This window comes from Engystomops pustulosus, chromosome 1 (genome assembly GCF_040894005.1).
Source record: "Engystomops pustulosus chromosome 1, aEngPut4.maternal, whole genome shotgun sequence".
Lineage (NCBI taxonomy): Eukaryota > Metazoa > Chordata > Amphibia > Anura > Leptodactylidae > Engystomops > Engystomops pustulosus.
The window spans coordinates 294,427,865-294,451,307 of NC_092411.1; the positions used below are offsets into that span (position 1 = coordinate 294,427,865).

A 23,443-nucleotide genomic window follows, 5' to 3' on the forward strand; every position below is an offset into this window, starting at 1 on the left:
TCCAAATTAAATTGTCTCCATAGCAGCCTCCACATGTCGTCTTTTTAGCTGCCTCTACATGTTGTCTCCATTGCTACCTCCACACGTCATCGCCATAGCTGCCTCCAAAAGTCGTCCATATAGCTGCCTCCATACATGGTCTCCTTATCAAACGAACTGTGTCAGGCAGAATTTTGGGTTGTTTTCATGGCTTCCACATCAAACTTGTTAACTTTGTCGCCACCCTGCTGTGTAATCCACAAAATATACTGGCAAACTTTTATCATTTACCGATATTATTTCAGCGCTTCTTGCGCATCTGTTTACATTCCCCTCACCCGCCATAACCCAAACTTATAAGAACACTACTACACTTGATCTTATACAAAAGGTTCTTAGAAGTGCTGTTTGGGGAGTAGCCTAAAGACAGGGGCTTGGATTGGCGAAAGCTCGCCTGGCAGCGGAGCGCCAGCTCCATCCCAAGATCCAACTAACATAGTTTTAACTGCAGCACCTTTAATCTACTACTAGTTCACTGCCTCCATACATGGTCCCCTTATCAAACGAGCTGTGTCAGGCAGAATTTTGGGTTGTTTTCATGGCTTCCACATCAAACTTGTTAACTTTGTCGCCACCCTGCTGTGTAATCCACAAAATATACTGGCAAACTTTTATCATTTACCGATATTATTTCAGCGCTTCTTGCGCATCTGTTTACATTCCCCTCACCCGCCATAACCCAAACTTATAAGAACACTACTACACTTGATCTTATACAAAAGGTTCTTAGAAGTGCTGTTTGGGGAGTAGCCTAAAGACAGGGGCTTGGATTGGCGAAAGCTCGCCTGGCAGCGGAGCGCCAGCTCCATCCCAAGATCCAACTAACATAGTTTTAACTGCAGCACCTTTAATCTACTACTAGTTCACTGCCTCCATACATGGTCCCCTTATCAAACGAGCTGTGTCAGGCAGAATTTTGGGTTGTTTTCATGGCTTCCACATCAAACTTGTTAACTTTGTCGCCACCCTGCTGTGTAATCCACAAAATATACTGGCAAACTTTTATCATTTACCGATATTATTTCAGCGCTTCTTGCGCATCTGTTTACATTCCCCTCACCCGCCATAACCCAAACTTATAAGAACACTACTACACTTGATCTTATACAAAAGGTTCTTAGAAGTGCTGTTTGGGGAGTAGCCTAAAGACAGGGGCTTGGATTGGCGAAAGCTCGCCTGGCAGCGGAGCGCCAGCTCCATCCCAAGATCCAACTAACATAGTTTTAACTGCAGCACCTTTAATCTACTACTAGTTCACTCCCTCCATACATCGTCCCCTTATCAAACGATGTGTCATGCAGAATTTTCAGGTGTTTCACCAGATACATAGTGGAACTCGGCCCATCTGTCGCCGCCATACTGGAGACCTGTAGTTGCAATCATAGCAGCGCAATATGGATGCCCCATACTGTCAATCTTAATCATGGAACCATTTCCGTAAAAACAATTAAAAATAGAACCACTATGCTATTCCATTATTCCTAGTTGAAATATTCAAACGACCCCGCCTGCTTTGAAAATTCTAATTTTTTCAAAGTAAACGCTTCTGGCCCCCAGGCCCATTTTGGGTGTTGAGGAGCCGAGAGACAGGGGCTTGGACAGGCGAAAGCTCGCCTGGCAGTGGACCGCCAGCTGCATCCCAAGATTAGGCAGCCTCAGAGGCATCCATGCATGCTGCCCCTGCTGTTTCTTGTCCATTTTGCCTCCACGATCCTCCACAGCGTCCACCAATGTCTCATTTCAACTCTCTATACCCCAGACGCTGGAGCACGAGAGGATATGCAGCACATCATCCCCTTATCAAACGAGCTGTGTCAGGCAGAATTTTCAGGTGTTTCACTAGATACATAGTGGAACTCGGCCCATCTGTCACCGCCATGCTGGAGACCTGAAGTTGCAATCATAGCAGCGCAATATGAATGCCCCATACTGTCGCTCTTAATCATGGAAGTCGTCTCCATGGCTTCCTCCACATGTCGTCCCCTTATCAAAAGAGCTGTGTCAGGCTCATTTTTTGGGTCTTTCACCAGATACGTAATGGAACTTGGTCACTATGTCGCCACCATGCTGTGTTATCGACTAAATATACCGTCAACCTTGTGTTCACATAGGAAATCATTTCAGCGCTTCTTGATCACCTCCTTTGGTTCCTCTCTGCCACCCATTGGTTTGAAGCCTGAGTCCATTTAGGGTATGTCGCCATGACACTCTCTAGCCTGCCGCTGCCTCTGCATGCCGTCCCCTATAGTGTCAGGGTCAATTATTGCATGTTTTAGATGCTATCTAGCCTCATTCGGTCACTCTGTCATGGCCATGCTGTTGCCCATAATTTTGGCATAATGGTGTGATTAAGCAGCCTCAGAGGCATGCATGCATGCTGCCCCTGCTGTTTCCTGTCCATTTCCGTGGTGTTTCCATCCTTTTCTGAGGTTCCCAGGTGTTTGGCCAAGCTTCCCTGTGCAGAGCCTTGGTCCCCTTGAAAAATGCTCGAGTCTCCCATTGACTTCAATGGGGATCGTTATTCGAGACGAGCACTCGAGCATCGGGAAAAGTTCGTCTCGAATAACGAGTACCCGAGCATTTTAGTGCTCGCTCATCTCTAATAATGATGCAGTGATACCAAATATGTACTTTTTTTGTGTTTTATGTTTTATATACTTTGTTTGGATATTATAAGTAATTGGGCTGATTAGGGAACTTTTATTTTATTTAGAAGGCAGAGGCAGTCTTGGGGCACACTGGGAGGTCCGATGCATGGGGAACACACTTACATGTTTTGCTTGACCGTGGCATGTGAGGGGTTAAACACCCTGGATCGGCACCAGTGAAACCCGATGTCCTGCAAACTTCTTCTGAGGTACCGACATAAAAAAGCCTGGTGAGTCAGAAGAAGCACCCTTAATGAACGCCGTAAAAAGCCGATATGCCGGTCATTAAGGGGTTAATTCTACTTATTATAAATAGTCCATTGTGTACATTAAAAATTATATTATTTCTGGCCATTTTATAACTACCATATATACTCATGTATAAGCCGAGTTTTTCAGCACAAAAAATGTGCTTAGCTTATACACAAGTAAATAAAAAAAAAATTAAACACTCACCCTCTGGCGGCCCGATTCTCAGCACGGCTCCCCGATGTTGGCAAGGCATCTTCTTTTTTCCGTCTTCTGTACAGCCGGCAGGGACGCGGCCATTTTATCTTCCTTGTGGGAGCATACTATGACAGCTGTAAAGAAGACGGAAGAAAGAAGAGGAGCCGCGGGGCAGACAAAAGAGGAGCCGTGCTGACATTGGGGACATCGGGGAGCCATGCTGAGCCAGAGAGTGAGTATATAAGTTTATTTTTTATGGGCTGGACTGGCTGTATACTACAGAGGGCAGACTTAGCTGGCTGCATACTACAGGGGGCAAGCTGGGCTGGCTGTATACTACAGGGGGCAGGCTGGGCTGGCTGTATACTAAAGGGGGCAGGCTGTATACTACAGGGGGCAGGCTGAGCTGACTGTAAACTACAGGGGGCAGGCTGGGCTGGCTGTATACTACAGGGGGCAGACTGGCTGTATACTACAGGGGGCAGACTGGCGGTATACTACAGGGGGCAGACTGGCTATAAACTACTGGGAGCTGGCTGGCTATATACCACAGTATATAAGTTTATTTTTTATGGGCTGGGCTGGCTGTATACTACAGAGGGCAGGCTGAGCTGGCTGCATACTACAGGGGGCAGGATGGGCTGGCTGTATACTACAGGGGGCAGGCTGGCTATATACTGCAGGGACAGGCTGGGCTGGCTGTATACTACAGGGGGCAGGCTGGCTGTATACTACAGGGGGAAGACTGGCTATAAACTACTGGGAGCTGGCTGGCTATATACTACTGGGGGCTTCCTGGCTATATACTATATACATGTGCATAGGCTGACACTGCTAATACCCAGCAATACATCAATATTGCAGGGTATTGGGGGGGCGTGGCCGGCAGCGCATGGAGTGAGACGTGTCTCTTTGAGCTCCGTGTTTCCCGACCTTAAACCAGCACACTGCGGCTATTCTACCGAGGATTTTCGGTATTTTCGGCAACATTAGAGACTCACTTCTAACTTACAGCATGGGAAGAGCTAAAAAGAAGACGGGTCCCACAAAACTTACGGAATTCTTTCCGTGCACGAGATCGCAAAATGGCGGCGGTGGCGTGGGAGCTGAAGCGCCAGTATTTCAACCCGCGGGATCCCCGGGACCTTCAAGATTCTCATCAGAGGCTTCATCTCCAGCACTAACCTCCCGGCGGGACCTGAGAGGCTTAGACCCAAGAGACCGGGAGACGCCGACGAGCTCTCCAGATCACTATTCCTCCGGGAAGCATGTGACGCAGCAGGTGAGCCACCAACAGCACAATACCCCTCTAGCTCTATCTGCAGACTCCCCGATATTTAGACCAGTGTCGGAAGATTTATTAAAGACGCTTATGGGAGAGTTACGTTCTTCACTACACCATGATATACAATCTGCACTGCAGACCTTTCAAAGCGAATGTGTAGTTTTGGGGGAACGTACTGCGCACGTGGAATCTAAGATGGCGGAACTCACCTCTGCGCATAACGAGCTGGTGGATCTCAGCAACAATTTGGAAGAGGAGGTGAAAAGCCTGCGACTAAAAGTGGCTGACATGGAGGACAGGTCCCGCAGGAACAATGTCAGGTTCCGCGGAATTCCAGAAACAGTCAAGCCTGAAGCCTTAGAGGAGTTTCTGACATATTTGTTTGTAATCCTTCTTCCGGGCACCCCTCAAACGGACCTCCTCATTGATAGAGTCCATAGACTACCTAAGGCTAAGGAGCTCCCTCCTTCGATTCCTAGGGATGTAATTGCGCGCCTGCATTTCTTCCATTTCAAAGACAAGTTGATGAAAGCTGCAAGAGAAGTTGAAGACCTGCCTGAACGATTTAGAGACATTTCTCTATATGCGGACTTGTCAGCGGCTACCTTAGCCCGAAGAAGGGAATTCCAAGAAACTGCTAAAATTTTGCGAGCACACAATATCCCATACAAATGGGGGTTCCCCGTTAAATTGATAGTAAGCAAAGATGGCAGGAAGATTGTTGTTAATAGTCCAATGAAGCTTCAACAACTCATACAGGAATGGGGGCTATTGAGAAAGGAAGGAGGTCCTGATCCACCAAAGGCTCCGAATTCTCACCGAGTAGAAGAAGAATGGTCCACTGTCACAAGAACCTGAAGTTGTCTCCTGAAAGGACATTAGATCGTTACTTGAAAATACCCGGTTGGTGAAATAGTTAATTATAGGTCGGGTACGGTGTTTTGTTGGTCGTTGAGTACTCAACATACACGATCTACCCCCTGTCAAAATCCCTCATAGGGATTTTTCCTCTGTTCACTATGTGACATACGTCACAGCGGTTATTTTAAAGAAATGTTTTTTGGTTTATGTTTTTGTATTTTACAGGCAAGCTCAGATTGTAGTGTGGTTTGAATGCACAGTAAATGTCATGATTCTAGGATGGTGTAATCTGAAATGCATATGGATCCATTATGGGGTTAAGGATTACTTCAGTAAATGTTAAAGGGCTAAATAGCCCTTATAAAAGGTCTAGAATGTGGAAGGAAGCTGTAGATTCGAAAGCAGATATATTCTGTGTTCAAGAAACACATATTAACCATGAGGATATCTTTAGATTGCATCACAAACAATACCCACATATTTTTGTAGCTCCAGCAACTGAAAAAAAACGAGGTGTCCTAATAGCGATTAAGAAATCAGTAGCTTTCTCTATGATAGACAATATTATAGACAAACAAGGTCGTTATGTATTACTAATATGCTCTATTAATAATATCATATATACAATTGTGTCAATATATGCTCCGAATACTAAACAGCTTGCATTTTATAAATCCATTTTTTCTAAGATTAATATTCACAAAAAAGGTTCGGTACTCCTAGCAGGGGATTTTAACATGACTATGTGGCCCACAATGGATAGCACTAAACCAGCAAACAAGGATAGTGGTTCAGAGCTATTTGAATTGGTGCATGGAGAGGCGTTACTGGACGTTTGGAGATTGCAGCATCCCCAAGAAAGGGATTACTCTTTCTACTCACATCCACATAAAACGTATTCGAGGATAGACCTATTTCTAGTCGATCACATGCTATTTGCAAGGATCAAACAGTCTAAAATAGACACAATATCATGGTCTGACCATGCCCCTATTCATATGGAAATTGAGGAACAATATGAAAAACCTCGCTCAGCTCAATGGAGACTTCCTAATTATATACTACACCATAAAGCATTTAAAGAGCAAACCTTATCCACATTAAAAGAGTTTTTTGCGGACAACGACAATAATGAGGTATCGGATGAAATGTTATGGTGTGCACACAAAATGCATATGAAAGGGCATTTTAAAAATATAGGAGCAAAAAACAGGAAGATAACAGAGGAAAAACGCCTGCATATTTTATCTGCATTGACGCTTCTCCATGCACTAAACAAAAGTTCAATATGTCAACATAGAATAGGAATGATAGCTGAACTACAACAGCAACTAAAAGAACTAGATCTGTATAAATATGAAAAAGCTTTCAATAAAATGAAAGCAAGGCATTATTCATTAGGAAATAGAGCGGGAAAGGTATTGGCGGCGCAACTTAAAAAAAGGGAAGCGCAAAACAGAATCCCATTTATAGTCAATAAAAATAATACAAAAATCTTTGATCCACAACACATGACAGAAGTCATGGCAGAGTATTACTATACTCTATATAATTTGAAGGAAGATAAAAATACTCCCCAGCCACAAATTTCAGATATACAGAAATTTCTTGACTCAGTCAATCTACCGGCTTTAAAAGCAGAACAGGCGAATTCAGTATCTGAATTAATATCAGCATCCGAAATAACGAAAGCAATTAATTCTCTGAAAAACAATAAAGCCCCTGGCCCAGATGGGCTGACAAATGATTATTATAAAGTTTATGCCCCTGTCTTAGTACCGCACTTAGTCAAAGTGTTCAACATAGCTCAAACCTCAGGTAAATTCCCTAAAGAGATGTTGATGGCATCTATAAGTACTCTACCTAAACCAGGCAAAGAACCTGATAGGCCCTCAAATTTCCGTCCTATCTCTCTTTTAAACACGGATCTTAAGTTGTATTCAAAAATAATAGCTGACAGGGTGGCTCTATTATTACCGGAACTTATCTATCAAGATCAGGTGGGGTTTGTTAGAGGAAGGGTCACTTATGATGGGACGAGACGTTTTATAAATTTAATTAATCATGTGGAGAGAACTCAAACGCCTTCTCTGCTCCTTTCTTTGGACGCAGAGAAGGCGTTTGACAGAGTCCACTGGGGCTATCTTGAGGAAGTCCTTAAAAAATTTGGTTTTTCCTCCATGGCTATAACAAGCATTAAAGCTCTACAATGGTCCCTCTGCATTTGTGTCCATGTCGGGATATACATCATCGCCATTCGTAATTACGAATGGCACCCGGCAAGGGTGCCCATTATCACCCTTAATATTTGCACTTGTTATGGAACCCCTAGCTGAAAGTATAAGGGCGTCAGCAAGTATACGGGGTATCAGAATAGCCGCCCAAGAGCATAAAATTGGGTTATTTGCGGATGACGTGATAATTGCTTTGACAAACCCGCTTGAATCACTTAGGGCAGTCCAGTCCTTATTGAACAAGTTTAGCATTATATCGTATTACAAACTTAATGCTAGCAAGTCACTAATTCTAGGTATGCATATACCAGCTGACCTGCTGGAAAAAATCAAATCTGAATTTCCTTTTCAGTGGGCAACGGATCATGTCTCGTATTTGGGCATAAAGTTGAGTTTCCCAACTTCTAAACTTTTCCATCTAAATTACGTCCCTTTACTAGAAGACATTGAAAAAGAACTACTTACTTATGCTAAAATGTATATCTCTTGGGTAGGAAGAGTGGCGGCTATAAAAATGATGGTATTGCCCAAAATTATATATATCTTTAGGAACGTCCCGATCCTTGTCACAAGAGCCTATTTAAAAAAGTTACAAAGTTTAATAAATAAATATGTATGGTTGTATGGAAGACCCCGAATAGCGACAAAAATCTTATACCGCCATCAAAAGAAAGGAGGATTGGGCTTACCATGCATAGCCAATTACTATGATGCAGCTATTCTAGATCAAACCAGACAATGGTTGATCCAATCTCCCCCTAAACATTGGATACAAATGGAAAGTGACGCTTTCCCTTCCATTCCAATGGCAGCACAATTATGGGCGATAACGTTAAAATGCAAAGTGCCTCAGCCGACATTCTGTACGTCCATAGCAGGTCTAAACAGATGGGAACACTACACTAATAATATTCCTGTCCTTACGTTAAAAGTGAAAGATTTACCTCTTAAGTGGATATCGTACCTAGTGTCGGATTTGGATTTTAAGAATTGGATTGATATGGGGGTCAATACAATTGCAGATATATGGGAAAGTGACCATTTATGGGCATTTTCGGAGATTAAATCTAAATACTCAATCCCAACTCATGACTTCTACAAATATTTACGCCTACGACATGTCATTTCAAATATCTTAAAAGATAATAAAACGTCAAAAACATTATTTGATTTAACCTTTTTTCATCCTACAAAATTAGCAAAAGGCATTAGCCTGGGATACAAACAAATTGAAAAATTATCAATGTCCCAAACCCTCCCCCAACTTAAACAATGGGAGAATGATCTGGCAGTGGAGATAGATGAGGATACATGGGAAGCATCCTTTCAAATTATGACAAAGCTGTCTAAATGTGCGTCACACATGGAGATTAGAAGGAAGATTTTATATAAATGGTATTATACTCCAGCAAAGTTAGCACGAATATACCCCACTTTGTCAAGCTTATGTTGGAGATGTAGAAAGGACAAAGGAACTCTACTTCATATATTTTGGTCTTGTTCAAAACTTGTGGGATTCTGGGCTCAACTACAAAAGTTGGTACAAAACATAATAAAACGGTCATTTGAGTTAAAGCCAGAATTAGTCTTATTGGGGGTGGGTTTAGAATTTCTTACTTCTGATGAAAGAATCATAGTATACCATTTAACAACTATCGCCATTTCCCTATTGGCGTCACTATGGAAATCAAAAGAAATACCATTATTTAGCGAATTAACCAGGCGTATGAATGTAATATGCAATATGGAAAGAATAGTGGCGTTTCAAGACGGGAAACCTAGTCTGTTTTATAAGTGTTGGGATATGTGGTTATCATCAGTTTTCTATAAAGCTACTATAAATGCCATAAATAATGTATAATTAACAGCAAGCAATAGTTACCTATATGACTGAAGAAATCCTAGAATATAATTCCTAGAATATAAATGAGATAGTAATATCTTTCTTTAGAAAGTTAGTATAGACTTGCCTAGTTTGGTTTAAGTTGGTTTAAGTTACTATGTATGTTATATGCGACTATTATTATAAATATACTAAAATAGAGCTCAAAATGATGAACAAATTCTGTATACATTAATGCACAGCACAATGATGTATGATTACTGCGTATGTATATGTTGGAAGCTCTAATAAAAATGTTATTTTAAAAAAAAATATTGCAGGGTATTATCATGAACAAGCAATCAGATGATGATTGCTTGTTCATGTCCCATGAAAAATGTTCTGAAATAAAAATAAATTAATAAAATAATAAAAATACCCTTTAAGCTCCATTAACATATAAATAGACATATAGGGGCATATTTTTCAGGACCTCTGCGCACCGCCAGTGGCACAGAGGCCCTGAAATATCCCCCATAATGCACAAAAAAATCTAAATCATAAAACAAACCGCACATATTTAGCATCACCGTGTCTGAAAGGACTCATAGAATGAAAATAGATGATTATTGAACTTGCTTGATGAACACCATAAATAAAGAAAAAACTTTAAAAATCCACTAAAATGATCCAGTTACAGAATTGATGCTTTTCTATCCCTGCCCTCAAAAAAGTTGATAAATTTTCAACAATAGGGGATACCAACCCCATGCCACGGTCAAGCAAAACATGTAAGTGTGTTCCCCATGCATCGGACCTTCCAGTGTGCCCCAAGACTGCCTCTGCCTTCTAAATAAAATAAAAGTTCCCTAATCAGCCCAATTACTTATAATATCCAAATAAAGTATATAAAACATAAAACACAAAAAAAGTACATATTTGGTATCACTGCATCATTATCATTCTGTACAATAAATCTAAAACAATTTTGAAACCGCTCGGTGAATGAGGTAAACACAAAACTTATCAGCCAAAATTTTCCACTAAAATGAGGCACAACATGTGAGGAAAAAACAATTTCGGAATCGCTTTGATAAATAACGGTGTTCAAGCCATATAAAGCGACGCAAGTCAGAATACAAAAATGGGGCTGAGCCTTAAGCTACAAAATGGCTGCGACCTGGAGGGGTTCAGATAAACCTCTGACAGTCAGCATTAAATAGTCTCTCACTGAGCATGCTGCACGTTCAAGCCCCTACAAGAGTTAACAAAAAAGTTGAAAGAAAATCAAATACATTCAAAATTAAAAAAGATATAAATGATGTTTCTGTATATTTCATTAAAACTAAACAGAAAACATCAATCTGTAAAGGGCAAAAAATGCCCACGTTCCCAGGAAAGAAAAACGCCGCCTTTGTTTTTGTAGTTGCATTTAATGTGAGTACAGGCGGTCCCCTACTTAAGAACACTCGACTTACATACGACCCCTAGTTACAAACGGACCTCTGGATATTGGTAATTTATTGTACTTTAGTCTTAGGCTACAATAATCAGCTGTAACAGTAATCGCAGGTGTCTGTAATGAAGCTTTAGTGTTACTCCTGGTTCTTATGACAACACAACATTTTTAAAATCCAATTGTCACAGAGACCAAAAAAGTTCTGGCTGGGATTACAATGATAAAATATACAGTTCCGACTTACATACAATCCCTATTTTGTATGTAACCCGGTGACTGCCTGTATATCGTATCAGTTGGCTTTTTAACAATAAATGGTTTATAGGACCCACTATAAACCACTTTGAAATTATATATTGAAGTATTTTGTACAAGTTCCACAGATTCTTTGTTACAATCCAATTTTATTATATTTCATTCCTTTTAAAGAAGCCGCAGTCTCGGTGTAATGATCGATGTTCTCCAGGATTCAGGAAGGCTCCTAATGGAGGACATCATGTCTGCTGCTATAACTGTGTCCCATGTCCTGAGGGGGAAGTGTCCAATATTACAGGTAATTGCAGCCAAATTTCATGAGGAACCTAAATGTACACTAAGGCGGCTGCACATGAGCCATTGGTCTGATCCTATAGACTGCACACATTGCACAGGACGATTTGTGTAATAAATTGTACTTCTTAGAGTCAGTATTTAATATTCTAGAACCAGTCCTGGAAAGCTGAAAATAAATCAAAATGCACTTTGGGTCAGAAAAATCACAAATATACATTTTTTTGATGTTTAAGTGGAGGGAATTAATAAAACTGGGGATTAAAACACCAGCCTTTACCAGCCTGAACCTCTTGCTGAAAAGTACGAAAAGGAGATTGAGAGTAGAGTAGACCCCCAGCCCTGTCAACTCCACAAGATGCAAGAGCCAAAATCCAAACGGTGCTTCCTAATATGATCTTCATGGATGTCAACTCATCATGAGAGAATAACTGATGGAGATTGAGGGACTTCAAATAGAGTTGACTGCAATGTCTCCAGACCTCACTGCCATTATAAACCCATGGGATCAGCTGAGTCACAGTGTAACTCTGTACCTGAGAATCTCAATGACCTAAAGGTCGCCCTTGAGGAAGATTGGGATGCCACGCCCCGGAATACTACTTGTGAACAGCATCTGGTTGATGCTAAAAGCCACATGTCAAGTTATTGAGACATTGATACATTTTCTTGAGGTATATCCACTACTGGTGTTTTTAAATCACTTGTTTGAAATGAGGAAATCACCATTGTCTGCCTTCACTTATATGCTGAAATTTCATGTTATAGTATGACTTTATACCTTTTCTAAAAATAAAACCCAAAAGCCAAATATCTTTAAATTTATTGAGTATAGTATATTGTATCTCAGTGAATTTGACCTGATTCAGCATAAAGAGAAAATTCTATTTGCATATCATTGTATGGAGACTTGACAAATAATCTGACAATCCGATGCATTATCATGTTTCTCAGTGGCGTAACTTGAGGCAGTGCAGAGGTGCCCATAAGGTGTCACTTTCCCATATAAGAAGAAGAGTTCTGTAAACCTATTATACACATTATAATCGGGGCCTGGCACAGACTTTGCACTGGAGCAGGTCAGCTTCAAGCCACTTATTGCTCTATGATTGTAATTTTCAGTTTTGGCTTAGAAAAGTCGGTATGATTTACCCTTCTAGTAGATCTTAGACACATTTGTCCCTGTGCTACAGAACTCAGTAAATCAGGTGAATTGAATAAAATTGAACTAATCACATGTTCAGATACAAGATATATGAGAAATGTATGTGGTAAATCCTCCGACCGTCACCTGTTTTTATGGCCATCTTCAAATAAATGGTATTTAGAAATCAATAATATCTTGTTGAATATTAATATTGTTAATCATTTTGTAATATTTTTTATTTCATTAATGGAAAGACAGTAAAACCTGCCATAAATGTCCTGAGGATATGTGGCCTGATGAGAAGAAGATGTTGTGTTTTCTCAAAATATTAGAGTTTCTATCCTATGAGAAGGACATATTACTTTATATTTTTTTAACACTTACTTTGCTTCTATGTGTTATAACATTATTCATATTGGGAAGTTTCATCTATTACTGGGACACTCCAATTGTTAGAGCCAATAACCGGACTGTGAGCTTCATCCTCCTGGTCTCCATCTTCCTGAGCTTCCTCTGTGTCTTCTTCTTCCTTGGTCGTCCAGTGGGCATCACCTGCTTACTGAGACAAGTATCATTTGGAATCTTTTTTACTATTGGTGTCTCTTCCATTTTGGCAAAAACTATCACAGTCTGCATTGCCTTCAAAGCCACAAAACCTGGAAGTTCCTGGAAGAAGTTTGTCTCATTTAAAGTCTCTAATTCTGTGGTCCTGGTGTGTTCTTCTGTACAAGTTCTTATTTGTGTTATTTGGCTGTTGGTGTCTCCTCCTTATGTAGAGTATAACCATCACACGTATCCTGGGAAGATCATCATTCAGTGTAATGAGGGGTCAGATATCTGCTTCTACTCCATGTTAGGTTATATGGGGCTCCTGGCAGCTGTGAGCTTTGTTCTGGCTTTCATGGTGAGGACATTACCGGACAGTTTTAATGAGGCCAAGTACATCACCTTCAGCATGCTGCTGTTCTGCAGTGTCTGGATCGCCATGATCCCGGCTTATCTGAGCACCAGAGGGAAATACATGGTGGCTGTGGAGGTATTCGCCATCCTGACCTCATGTGCCGGAGTTCTAGGCTGTATATTTTTTCCTAAACTTTATATTCTGCTTCTAAAACCAGAACTGAACTCAAGAAATATCATTCTGAACAAAAATACGAAGTAAAATATTTCATGACACCAATAATTATTATAATTTCTAAATAAATTTTTAACATCTTAGCAAAATTGTGTACTACCCTCCTTTCATATACATAATAATGAGTACCGTAATGAATTATAGGTTAATATAATTATTAGTATTTAGGAAGGAACAAGAAAATTTGGATACTTCTTCTTAAGTTGGAAGTAGAACTTAGTGAATCTGAAATTATTCAGACATTGAATTGCATGCAAATTTTTATTCTATTTGTTCACTTTGGAAAGAACCTAGAAAATCGGGGCTAGTGATGTCTTACCAAGGTTTGTAGGAATACTAAAATCAGTAAGGATAAGGCGCATGTCTTGTGATTAGAGCAAGTGATTTAGGTCTAGTAAGGAGACGATTTGGGCAGTTTAGTTATTAGTTGAGGTATTTTATAAAGGACAGTTGTAGTCAGGGACAAGAGCTGTAAGGTTTGTCCTTGAGTGGGACCAGTCAGTTTATTGGAGAGGAGCCAAATTCAATGAAAGTACAAACTCAGGAGCAATCAGAGACACAGGGATGTTCTCGGGAAATAGATCAATGTTTATTAAGCATTCAGCATCTTATATACCCAAAAAGAAGGGCGGTTACTTATTAAGTGACATTATAATCATTGGGCATTGAATAATTTCATAGTCATTAGTCAGTTTCACCTCAGTTACAATTATAAATTAGCAGGTGACAATGACATAAAAGGACATATTGCTTATTAGATTACAAGGTAATAATAATGGAGTCATACCGACATGTGAAAAAGTCCCTTATTGATTATTTATTTGAGTACCCGGTGCAAGCGACCATTTATCCTTATTACACATTGATGATAATCTTATCGTTACAGTTTTGAGTCTTTTTGACAGATCACAGTTCATTCTGTCCACATCTATACAGGACAGAGCTCACAATTATTTAGTTCAAATTTCTTAAAGAGAAATATCTTTTAACAAGGAGGAAATAGAATCCAAAATAATAATAATAATAGTAATAATCTTTATTTATAAAGCAGCATTGTATTCTGTAGCATGGAATATGTCCATCCCTATCGGAGCTGCCGAGCTCAGCAGTGGAGAGGAAGGGGTTACACCATCCATGTACATCAGTGCTACATGTGCTCGAAGAAGCATAAAATGTTTGTTTTTTAACTATAATGTCACTATTTAACAGCTGTAAAGATGCTCCGATGTAGAAGATGTGTATAAATATATATAGAATCTTCCATGATGAAACCAAGTACAAGAAGAAATTACAAAATTTGAGACATAAAAGAAGCCAGAGAACATTGTGATAAAATCCCTCAAAAAGTGATTATCTCATCTTTACCAGGGATTACAGGTTCTGCAGAACATCCAGAAGCAACTACAAAGGAGAAGAAGAAACTGTGAAAAATCTGAGGACCAGGAGAACAGATCCCTCTGCAATAACCTTGTCATTACTTCTGAGAAAATACTGTACATAAGTGATGTCACCCCCAACACTATGGAGCAATATGAAGCACAAAGGTTAAGAGCAGAAGATGACCAGGAAAGGCAGGAATCCACAGAGGGACCTGTGATGGTTAAGCACTTGGATGCAGTAGAGTAACGAGAGTCACCTGGTCCTGGGGCAATATTTCTAATGCAATAGACTTAGAGGGGCTTGAGGGGGTGCAGAGAGTGCGATCCCAACTGGGCCCAGGAGGCTTAGGGGCCCATAAGGTGTCAGTTTCCAATATGAGAAGACTAGTAATATAAAATATTAGGGATGAGCGAGCACTAAAATCCTCGGGTACTCGTTATTCGAGACAAACTTTTCCCGATGCTCGAGTGCTCGTCTCGAATAACGAGCCCCATTAAAGTCAATGGGAGACTCGAGCATATTTCAAGGGGACCAAGGCTCTGCACAGGGAAGCTTGGCCAAACACCTGGGAACCTCAGAAAAGGATGGAAACACCACGGAAATGGACAGGAAACAGCAGGGGCAGCATGCATGGATGCCTCTGAGGCTGCTTAATCGCACCATTATGCCATAATTATGGGCAACAGCATGGCCATGACAGAGTGACGAATGAGGCTAGATAGCATCTAAAACATGCAATAATTGACCCTGACACTATAGGGGACGGCATGCAGAGGCAGCGGCAGCAGCGGCAGGCTAGAGAGTGTCATGGCGACATGACCTAAATGGACTCAGGTTTCAAACCAATGGGTGGCAGAGAGGAACCAAAGGATGTGAGCAAGAAGCGCTGAAATGATTTCCTATGTGAACAAAAGGTTGACGGTATATTTAGTCGATAACACAGCATGGTGGCGACATAGTGACCAAGTTCCATAACGTATCTGGTGAAACACCCGAAAAATGAGCCTGACACAGCTCTTTTGATAAGGGGACGACATGTGGAGGCAGCCATGGAGACAACTTTCATGATTAAGAGTGACAGTATGGGGCATTCATATTGCGCTGCTATGATTGCAACTTCAGGTCTCCAGCATGGCGGCGACAGATGGGCCGAGTTCCACTATGTATCTGGTGAAACACCTGAAAACTCTGCCTGACACAGCTTGTTTGATAAGGGGATGATGTGCTGCATATCCTCTCGTGCTCCAGTGTCTGGGGTATAGAGAGTTGAAACGAGACATTGGTGGATGCCGTGGAGGTTCGTGGAGGCAAAATGGACAGGAAACAGCAGGGGCAGCATGCATGGATGCCTCTGAGGCTGCCTAATCTTGGGATGTAGCTGGCGGTCCACTGCCAGGCGAGCTTTCGCCTGTCCAAGCCCCTGTCTCTCGGCTCCTCCTCACCCAAAATGGGACTGGGGGCCAGAAGCGTTTACTTTGAATAAATTATAATTTTCAAAGCAGGCCGGGTCGTTTGAATATTTCACCTAGGAATAATGGAATAGCATAGTGGTTCTATTTTTAATAGTTTTTTCGGAAATGGTTCCATGATTAAGAGCAACAGTATGGGGCATCCATATTGCGCTGCTATGATTGCAACTTCAGGTCTCCAGCATGGCGGCGACAGATGGGCCGAGTTCTACTATGTATCTGGTGAAACACCTGAAAATTCTGCCTGACACAGCTCATTTGATAAGGGGACGATGTATGGAGGCAGTGAACTAGTAGTAGATTAAAGGTGCTGCAGTTAAAACTATGTTAGTTGGATCTTGGGATGGAGCTGGCGCTCCGCTGCCAGGCGAGCTTTCGCCAATCCAAGCCCCTGTCTTTAGGCTACTCTCCAAACAGCACTTCTAAGAACCTTTTGTATAAGATAAAGTGTAGTAGTGTTCTTATAAGTTTGGGTTATGGCGGGTGAGGGGAATGTAAACAGATGCGTAAGAAGCGCTGAAATAATATCGGTAAATGATAAAAGTTTGCCAGTATATTTTGTGGATTACACAGCAGGGTGGCGACAAAGTTAACAAGTTTGAAGTGGAAGCCATGAAAACAACCCAAAATTCTGCCTGACACAGTTCGTTTGATAAGGAGACCATGTATGGAGGCAGCTATATGGACGACTTTTGGAGGCAGCTATGGCGATGACGTGTGGAGGTAGCAATGGAGACAATGTGTGGAGTCAGCTAAAAAGACGACGTGTGGAGGCTGCTATGGAGACAATTTAATTTGGATAGTGCCTGTATGTGGCAGTCCAAAAAGTTTTCAAACCAGAGGAGCAGGTAGGTGGTCCTCCAGAAAAATTAAATACATAGAGTACTATAGCTAGAGCCAGTTGGCCCTGGCAAAAAATAGCCAGTTTCCTCTGCTTTAGTGTACAAAGAGGAGGAGAAGGAGGACAATGAGGAGGAGGAGTGCATACATTATTCAGGTTGAGCTTCTTTCACCTGGTGGAGAATGAAAATCCAGAGAAATCCAGGCTTTATTAATCTTGATAAGCGTCAGCCTGTCAGCGCTGTCAGTCGACAGGCGTGTACGCTTATCGGTGATGATGCCACCAGCTGCACTGAAAACCCGCTCGGACAACACGCTAGCGGTAGGGCAGGCAAGAACCTCCAAGGCGTACAGCGCCAGTTCGTGCCACATGTCCAGCTTTGAAACCCAGTAGTTGTAGGGAGCTGTGTGATCATTTAGGACGATGGTACGGTCAGCTACGTACTCCCTCACCATCTTTCTGTAAAGATCAGCCCTACTCTGCCGAGACTGGGGACAGGTGACAGTGTCTTGCTGGGGTGACATAAAACTGGCAAAGGCCTTGTAAAGTGTACCCCTGCCAGTGCTGGACAAGCTGCCTAATCACCTACTCTCCCTCGCTACTTGTCCCGCAGAAGTACGCCCTTTGCCGCTAGCGCTGTCAGAAGGGAAATACTGTTTCAGCTTGTGCACCAGGGCCTGCTGGTATTCATGCATTCTCACACTCCTTTCCTCTCCAGGGATGAGAGTGGAAAGATTTTGCCTTGGGTCCAGGAGAGTGAATACTCAGTAATCGGTGCTGGAATAAATTCTTTGAACGCGAGGGTCACGGGATAGGCAGCCTAGCATGAAATCTGCCATATGCGCCAGAGTCCCAACGCGCAAGAATTCACTCCCCTCACTGGCCTGACTCTCCATTTCCTCCTCCATTTCCTCCTCCTCCAACTCCTCTTCTTCTGCCCATACACGCTGAACAGTGAAGGACTGAACAATGGTCCCCTTTTCTGTCTCGCCAACATTCTCCTCCTCTTCCTCCTCATCCTCCTCCACCTCCTCCGATATGCGCTGAGAAACAGACCTAAGGGTGCTTTGGCTATCAACAAGGGAATCTTCTTCCCCCGTCTCTTGTGACGAGCGCAAAGCTTCCGACTTCATGCTGACCAGAGAATTTTTCAACAGGCCAAGCAGCGGGATGGTGAGGCTGATGATGGCGGCATCGCCACTGACCATCTGTGTTGACTCCTCAAACAGATATCCATGTCCACTCCTCATTGTAGACTTGAGGAAGCTGACTGACCTGACTACCAGTTCTGGTGGAAGTTGACATCTGGCAGTCTACAATCGCTCTGCGCTGCTGGTAAACTCTGGATAACATGGTTAATGTTGAATTCCACCTTGTGGGCACGTCGCACAACAGTCGGTGAGCGGGCAGTTGGAGGCGGCGCTGCACTGCCCTGAGAGTGGCAGCATCTGTGCTGGACTTCCTGAAATGCGCACAGATGCGGCGCACCTTGGTGAGCAAATCAGACAGATTGGGGTATGTCTTGAGGAAACGCTGAACTATGAGATTTAACACATGGGCCAGGCATGGCACATGTGTCAGTCTACCGAGTTGCAGAGCCGCCACCAGGTTACGGCCGTTGTCACAGCCAGGGTCAGACTCGGTCCCAGCCTCCACCAAGTTAACCCAATGTGCCGTCAGCGATACATAGTGGCCCTGCCCGGCAGCACTCGTCCGCGTGTCCGTGGTCAGGTGGACCTTGTCAGAAACGGCGTTGGTCAGGGCACGGATGATGTTCTCTGACACGTGCTTGTGCAGGGCTGGGACGGCACATCGGGAAAAGTAGTGGCGGCTGGGGACCGAATACCGAGGGGCGGCCGCCGCCATGAGGTTTCGAAAGGCCTCGGTCTCTACCAGCCTATAGGGCAGCCTCTCCAGGCTAAGCAGTTTGGAGATGTGGACGTTGAGGGCTTGGGCGTGTGGGTGGGTTGCACTATACTTCCTTTTGCGCTCCAGCGTCTGGGGTATGGAGAGCTGCACGCTGGTGGATGCTGTGGAGGATCGTGGAGGCGAAGATGGGGTTTTCGCACGGGAGGTGTTTGGGCCGGGGTCCTAGGCAGGGGGCTGACTAGCAGATGACACAGTGGAAGGAGCAGTGGTGCCCGGCCTGAGGTGAACGAGCTTGGTGCCATTGAGTGGGGTGTTTAGCATTCATATGCCTGCGCATACTGGTGGTAGTTGAGCAAGTAGTGGTGGAACCCCTGCTGATCCTGGTTGGGCACAGGTTGCACACGACAGTCCGTCAGTCATTCGGTGTTTCTTTAAAGAACCTCCAGACTTATGAAAATCTAGCCCTCGCCATGGGAGCTTGACTACGGGAAACATTTGGCGCTGATGCACCAGCTCTGGCCCTGCCTCTCCGTCTGGCCCCACCACTGCCTCTTCCAACCTGTTCTGCTATAGGACTCTCCTCCATCTCAGAAGCACTGTGTTCACCCGGCCTATCAACCCAGCTTGGGTCTGTCACCTCATCATCCTCCGATCCCTCAGTCTGCTCCCCCCTCGGACTTCCTGCCCTGACAACAACTTCACCACTGTCTGACAACCGTGTCTCCTCATCGTCCGACACCTCTTTACACACTTCTTCCACTACGTCAATAATGTCATCATCACCCACAGACTGCGACCGGTGGAAAACCTGGGCATCGTAAAATAGCTCAGCAGCAACCGGACAAGTGGTTTGTGACTGTGGGAAGGGTCCAGAAAACAGTTCCTCAGAGTATGCCGGTTCAAATGCAAAATTTTGCTGGGAGGGGGCAGACTGGGGGGAAGGAGGCTGAGGTGGAGGAGCTGGAGGAGTGCTGATTTCGGTGACATGGGTGGACTGCGTGGAAGACTGACTGGTGGACAAATGGCTAGAAGCATTGTCCGCAATCCACAACATCACCACTTCGCACTGGTCTGGCCTCAACAGTGCTCTACCACGAGTCCCAGTAACTTGAGACATGATGAACCTGGGGAGTGTAGCACTGCGGCGTTCCCCTGCTCCCTCATCAGCAGGTGGTGTCTCACCCCGCCCAGGACCACGGCCACTGACCCCTGCAGTAGTTGGACGCCCACGTCCACACCCTCGTCCTCTAACCCTAGCCCTCGGGTTAAACATTTTCAAAATTAAAGTGTAAACTTGAATTTTTTTTTTGTGTTTATTTTATTTATTTATTTTTTTAAACAAAACAATGCTATCCTATTGCTATGGCTAGTTTCTAACCTACACTGACAGCACACAACTGGATTTTGTGCTGTGCCTGATGACTTTGAGTTATAAAAAGAAATAAACGTAAAAAAAAATAAATCAGCAGACTGTGCCTAATTCAAATCAAACCCCTAATAAATTGTCCCACTTCGGTGTTTGAGGTGGATATGTGTGTCACTAAGAGCTAAACACAACGGTCGCAAGTCTCCCAGCAAATTCCTCACAATATGGTACTAGCTGCACTACTAATGGCAGCAAGCCCAGCCACAAGCAAAGAAAAAAAAATATTCTAGCCCTAACAAGGGCTGTTGGGTTCTTGTAGAATCACTCCTGCCTAACACTATTCTAATAGAACACCCTAACGCTTTCCCTGACCAGCAGCAGCTCTCTCCCTAGCGGCATCCAGACACAGAATGATCCGAGCAGCGCAGGCAGGGGCTAGTCTATTCCAGGGTCACCTGATCTGGCCAGCCAACCACTGCTATCGACGTGTAAGGGTACCACATCATGCTGGGTGGAGCGCAGAGTCTCCTGGCTTGTGATTGGCTCTGTTTCTGGCCGCCAAAAATCACAACGGCGGGAGATGCCATTTTCTCGAGCGGGCGAAGTATTCGTCCGAGCAACGAGCAGTTTCAAGTATGCTAATGCTCGAACGAGTATGTTCGCTCATCTCTATAAAATATACATTATAGTCGGCGGCCTGGCACAGCCTTTGCACTAGGGCCCTTCAGCTTCAAGTTACTCCACTGTAGACTTACATGTATGAATAGTTACCTTACATCATACTTCTGCTATAGCATAAGAAATATTGTTATTTTTTTAATAAGAAATATGATTTTTTACATGATAATAGTAGAAGCATGACTTAAGGAAACCTCAAATGCACAACTATTGTATGTGATGGTTAAGGGAAGACCTTTTACTACAAGTGTTTGATTTCCATTATTTTCCTCCATAGTGGAAGAGAATAACCAAAACTAAAAGTGGCGACATGTGCTGTGATTGGATGCTCTATACTCAGTCCTGGCCCCATCACAGTGCACATTACATATTACCGCTGTGCAGCATATTACATAGTAATGTCACCTATATCAGGAGGTTACTCAGTGACTACAGACCAGACACAGGTGTAGTAACTTACACACAGGGCCACATCTGCCATGAGGCAAGATGTAAATCTTGCATCAGTCGGAAGTTGGTAGTTTCCTGTAGGGGGCAGCATTGCACAGCCCAATAACCTCAGGCAGACACTCCACAATAAGTTCTAGCTGGAGAGCAGGGGGGCATCACCACAGAGGTGATAATGCTGCTGCACAGAAGATGCCTGTAGTGTAGAGAGAGGTCAGTTCCTGTCTCATTACACTGCTTGCATCCTCCCCCGAAGTCCTTACCCTATTGCTGAACAAGCAGATGACTGGCCCTGGAGACATTATACTAGATGCTGGCAGGTATGTGAGGACGTGCTGCACTTACTAGCACAGTGATGGCAAAGGGCCAAATGGCAATTTAAAGTAACAGGCTTCAAACGTATTGGCGCCCTGAGGACACCAATACAGGAGAAAGAAGGAGAAATTCATATTATTATTGTAGTTTCCCTATAAAGTTCACTTAACAGGATGAATCACATGTCCGGAGAAGGGCTACAATGATAATCAAGCTCTGTCCACACCTCCTTGTTTCAGGTTTTGAGTCGTGAATGGTGACCTATGTGCTGGGTGATGGCCTGGGTGCCCAAAGAGAGGGCTCCGAGTGCCACCTCTGCAGGGGCGAACTGGGAATTTAAAACGGCCCTGGAAAAAACTCTAAAAGTGGCCCCATTTTATGGGCGGAGTCAAAACAAGTGGGTGTGGTCATATAATGTGGGTGGGGTTATAACAGACAAATTGTTGGTAGATGGCCTTAATGCAAAACAAGAACATGTTTTGCTAGTAAGTGAATCTAATGTGCAAAGAATGTGACCTGTCGATCAGTAAATGATGCAAACACACGACCCGATAAGCCTTAAATACCTTTCCCCTGTGCCATACATGTACAATTCAGAGAAAGAATATATTCATACTGCCTCCTATGTACAAGAATAATGCTGCAATAACACATTTAGAAAAACACATTCAATCCTGCCTTCTATATACAAAATAAAACTACTACAATACCTTCTCCCATATACAAGCCAACTACTATAATACTGCCCCCTATGTACAAGAATATAACTACTATAATACTGCCCCCTATGTACAGGAATATAACTACTATAATACTTCCCTCTATGTACAGGAATATAACTACTATAATACTGCCCCCTATGTACAAGAATATAACTACTATAATACTGCCCCCTATGTACAAGAATATAACTACTATAATACTGCCTCCTATGTACAAGAATATAACTACTATAATACTGCCTCCTATGTACAGGAATATAACTACTATAATACTGCCTCCTATGTACAAGAATATAACTACTATAATCCTGCCTCCTAGAGGTGAGGTTGTGCGTGGTTTGAGCTCCTGAACTCTCTCAATGTCTGGTGCTAGCCCAGGGCGGGGCCACCCTGGGTGGGGAAGCTCCCCATGCAAGGCCCAGGCTCCAAGGCCTAATCCAGCACACCAGCAAGCTAAAGAAAGGGAAGAAAATCCCAAAGTTTCTCAGAATGTAAGCAGTGTCAGCAGTAATGTAAAGAAAGTCTGTGTGGAAAAAGATGCAGCAAAAAGCAAGACCCTGGTGAAACAAGCTGCCAATGTGGGATCACCTGTGAGCAAAAGCAGAATGTTGGAAAGTCCAAAAGCAAGTCCTATGCAGAGTGTGCAGCAGCCTCCATCCCAGGCCTCAGGTGGACAATCAACCTCCACCCCAGGCAGGCAGAGGAGGACATCGCTGGAGAGGCAGACCAT

The 23,443-nt window shown here is 43.2% G+C and overlaps 1 protein-coding gene across 1 annotated transcript; it reads left to right on the forward strand.

The window, feature by feature from the left end:
• The first annotated feature begins 12,777 nt into the window (after positions 1-12,777).
• Positions 12,778-15,252, forward strand: LOC140130691 (vomeronasal type-2 receptor 26-like). Its single transcript, XM_072150836.1, has 2 exons — positions 12,778-13,527; positions 14,995-15,252. The coding sequence occupies exons 1-2, from the start codon at positions 12,778-12,780 to the stop codon at positions 15,250-15,252; spliced, it is 1,008 nt and encodes a 335-aa protein (XP_072006937.1).
• The last annotated feature ends 8,191 nt before the right edge of the window (positions 15,253-23,443 follow it).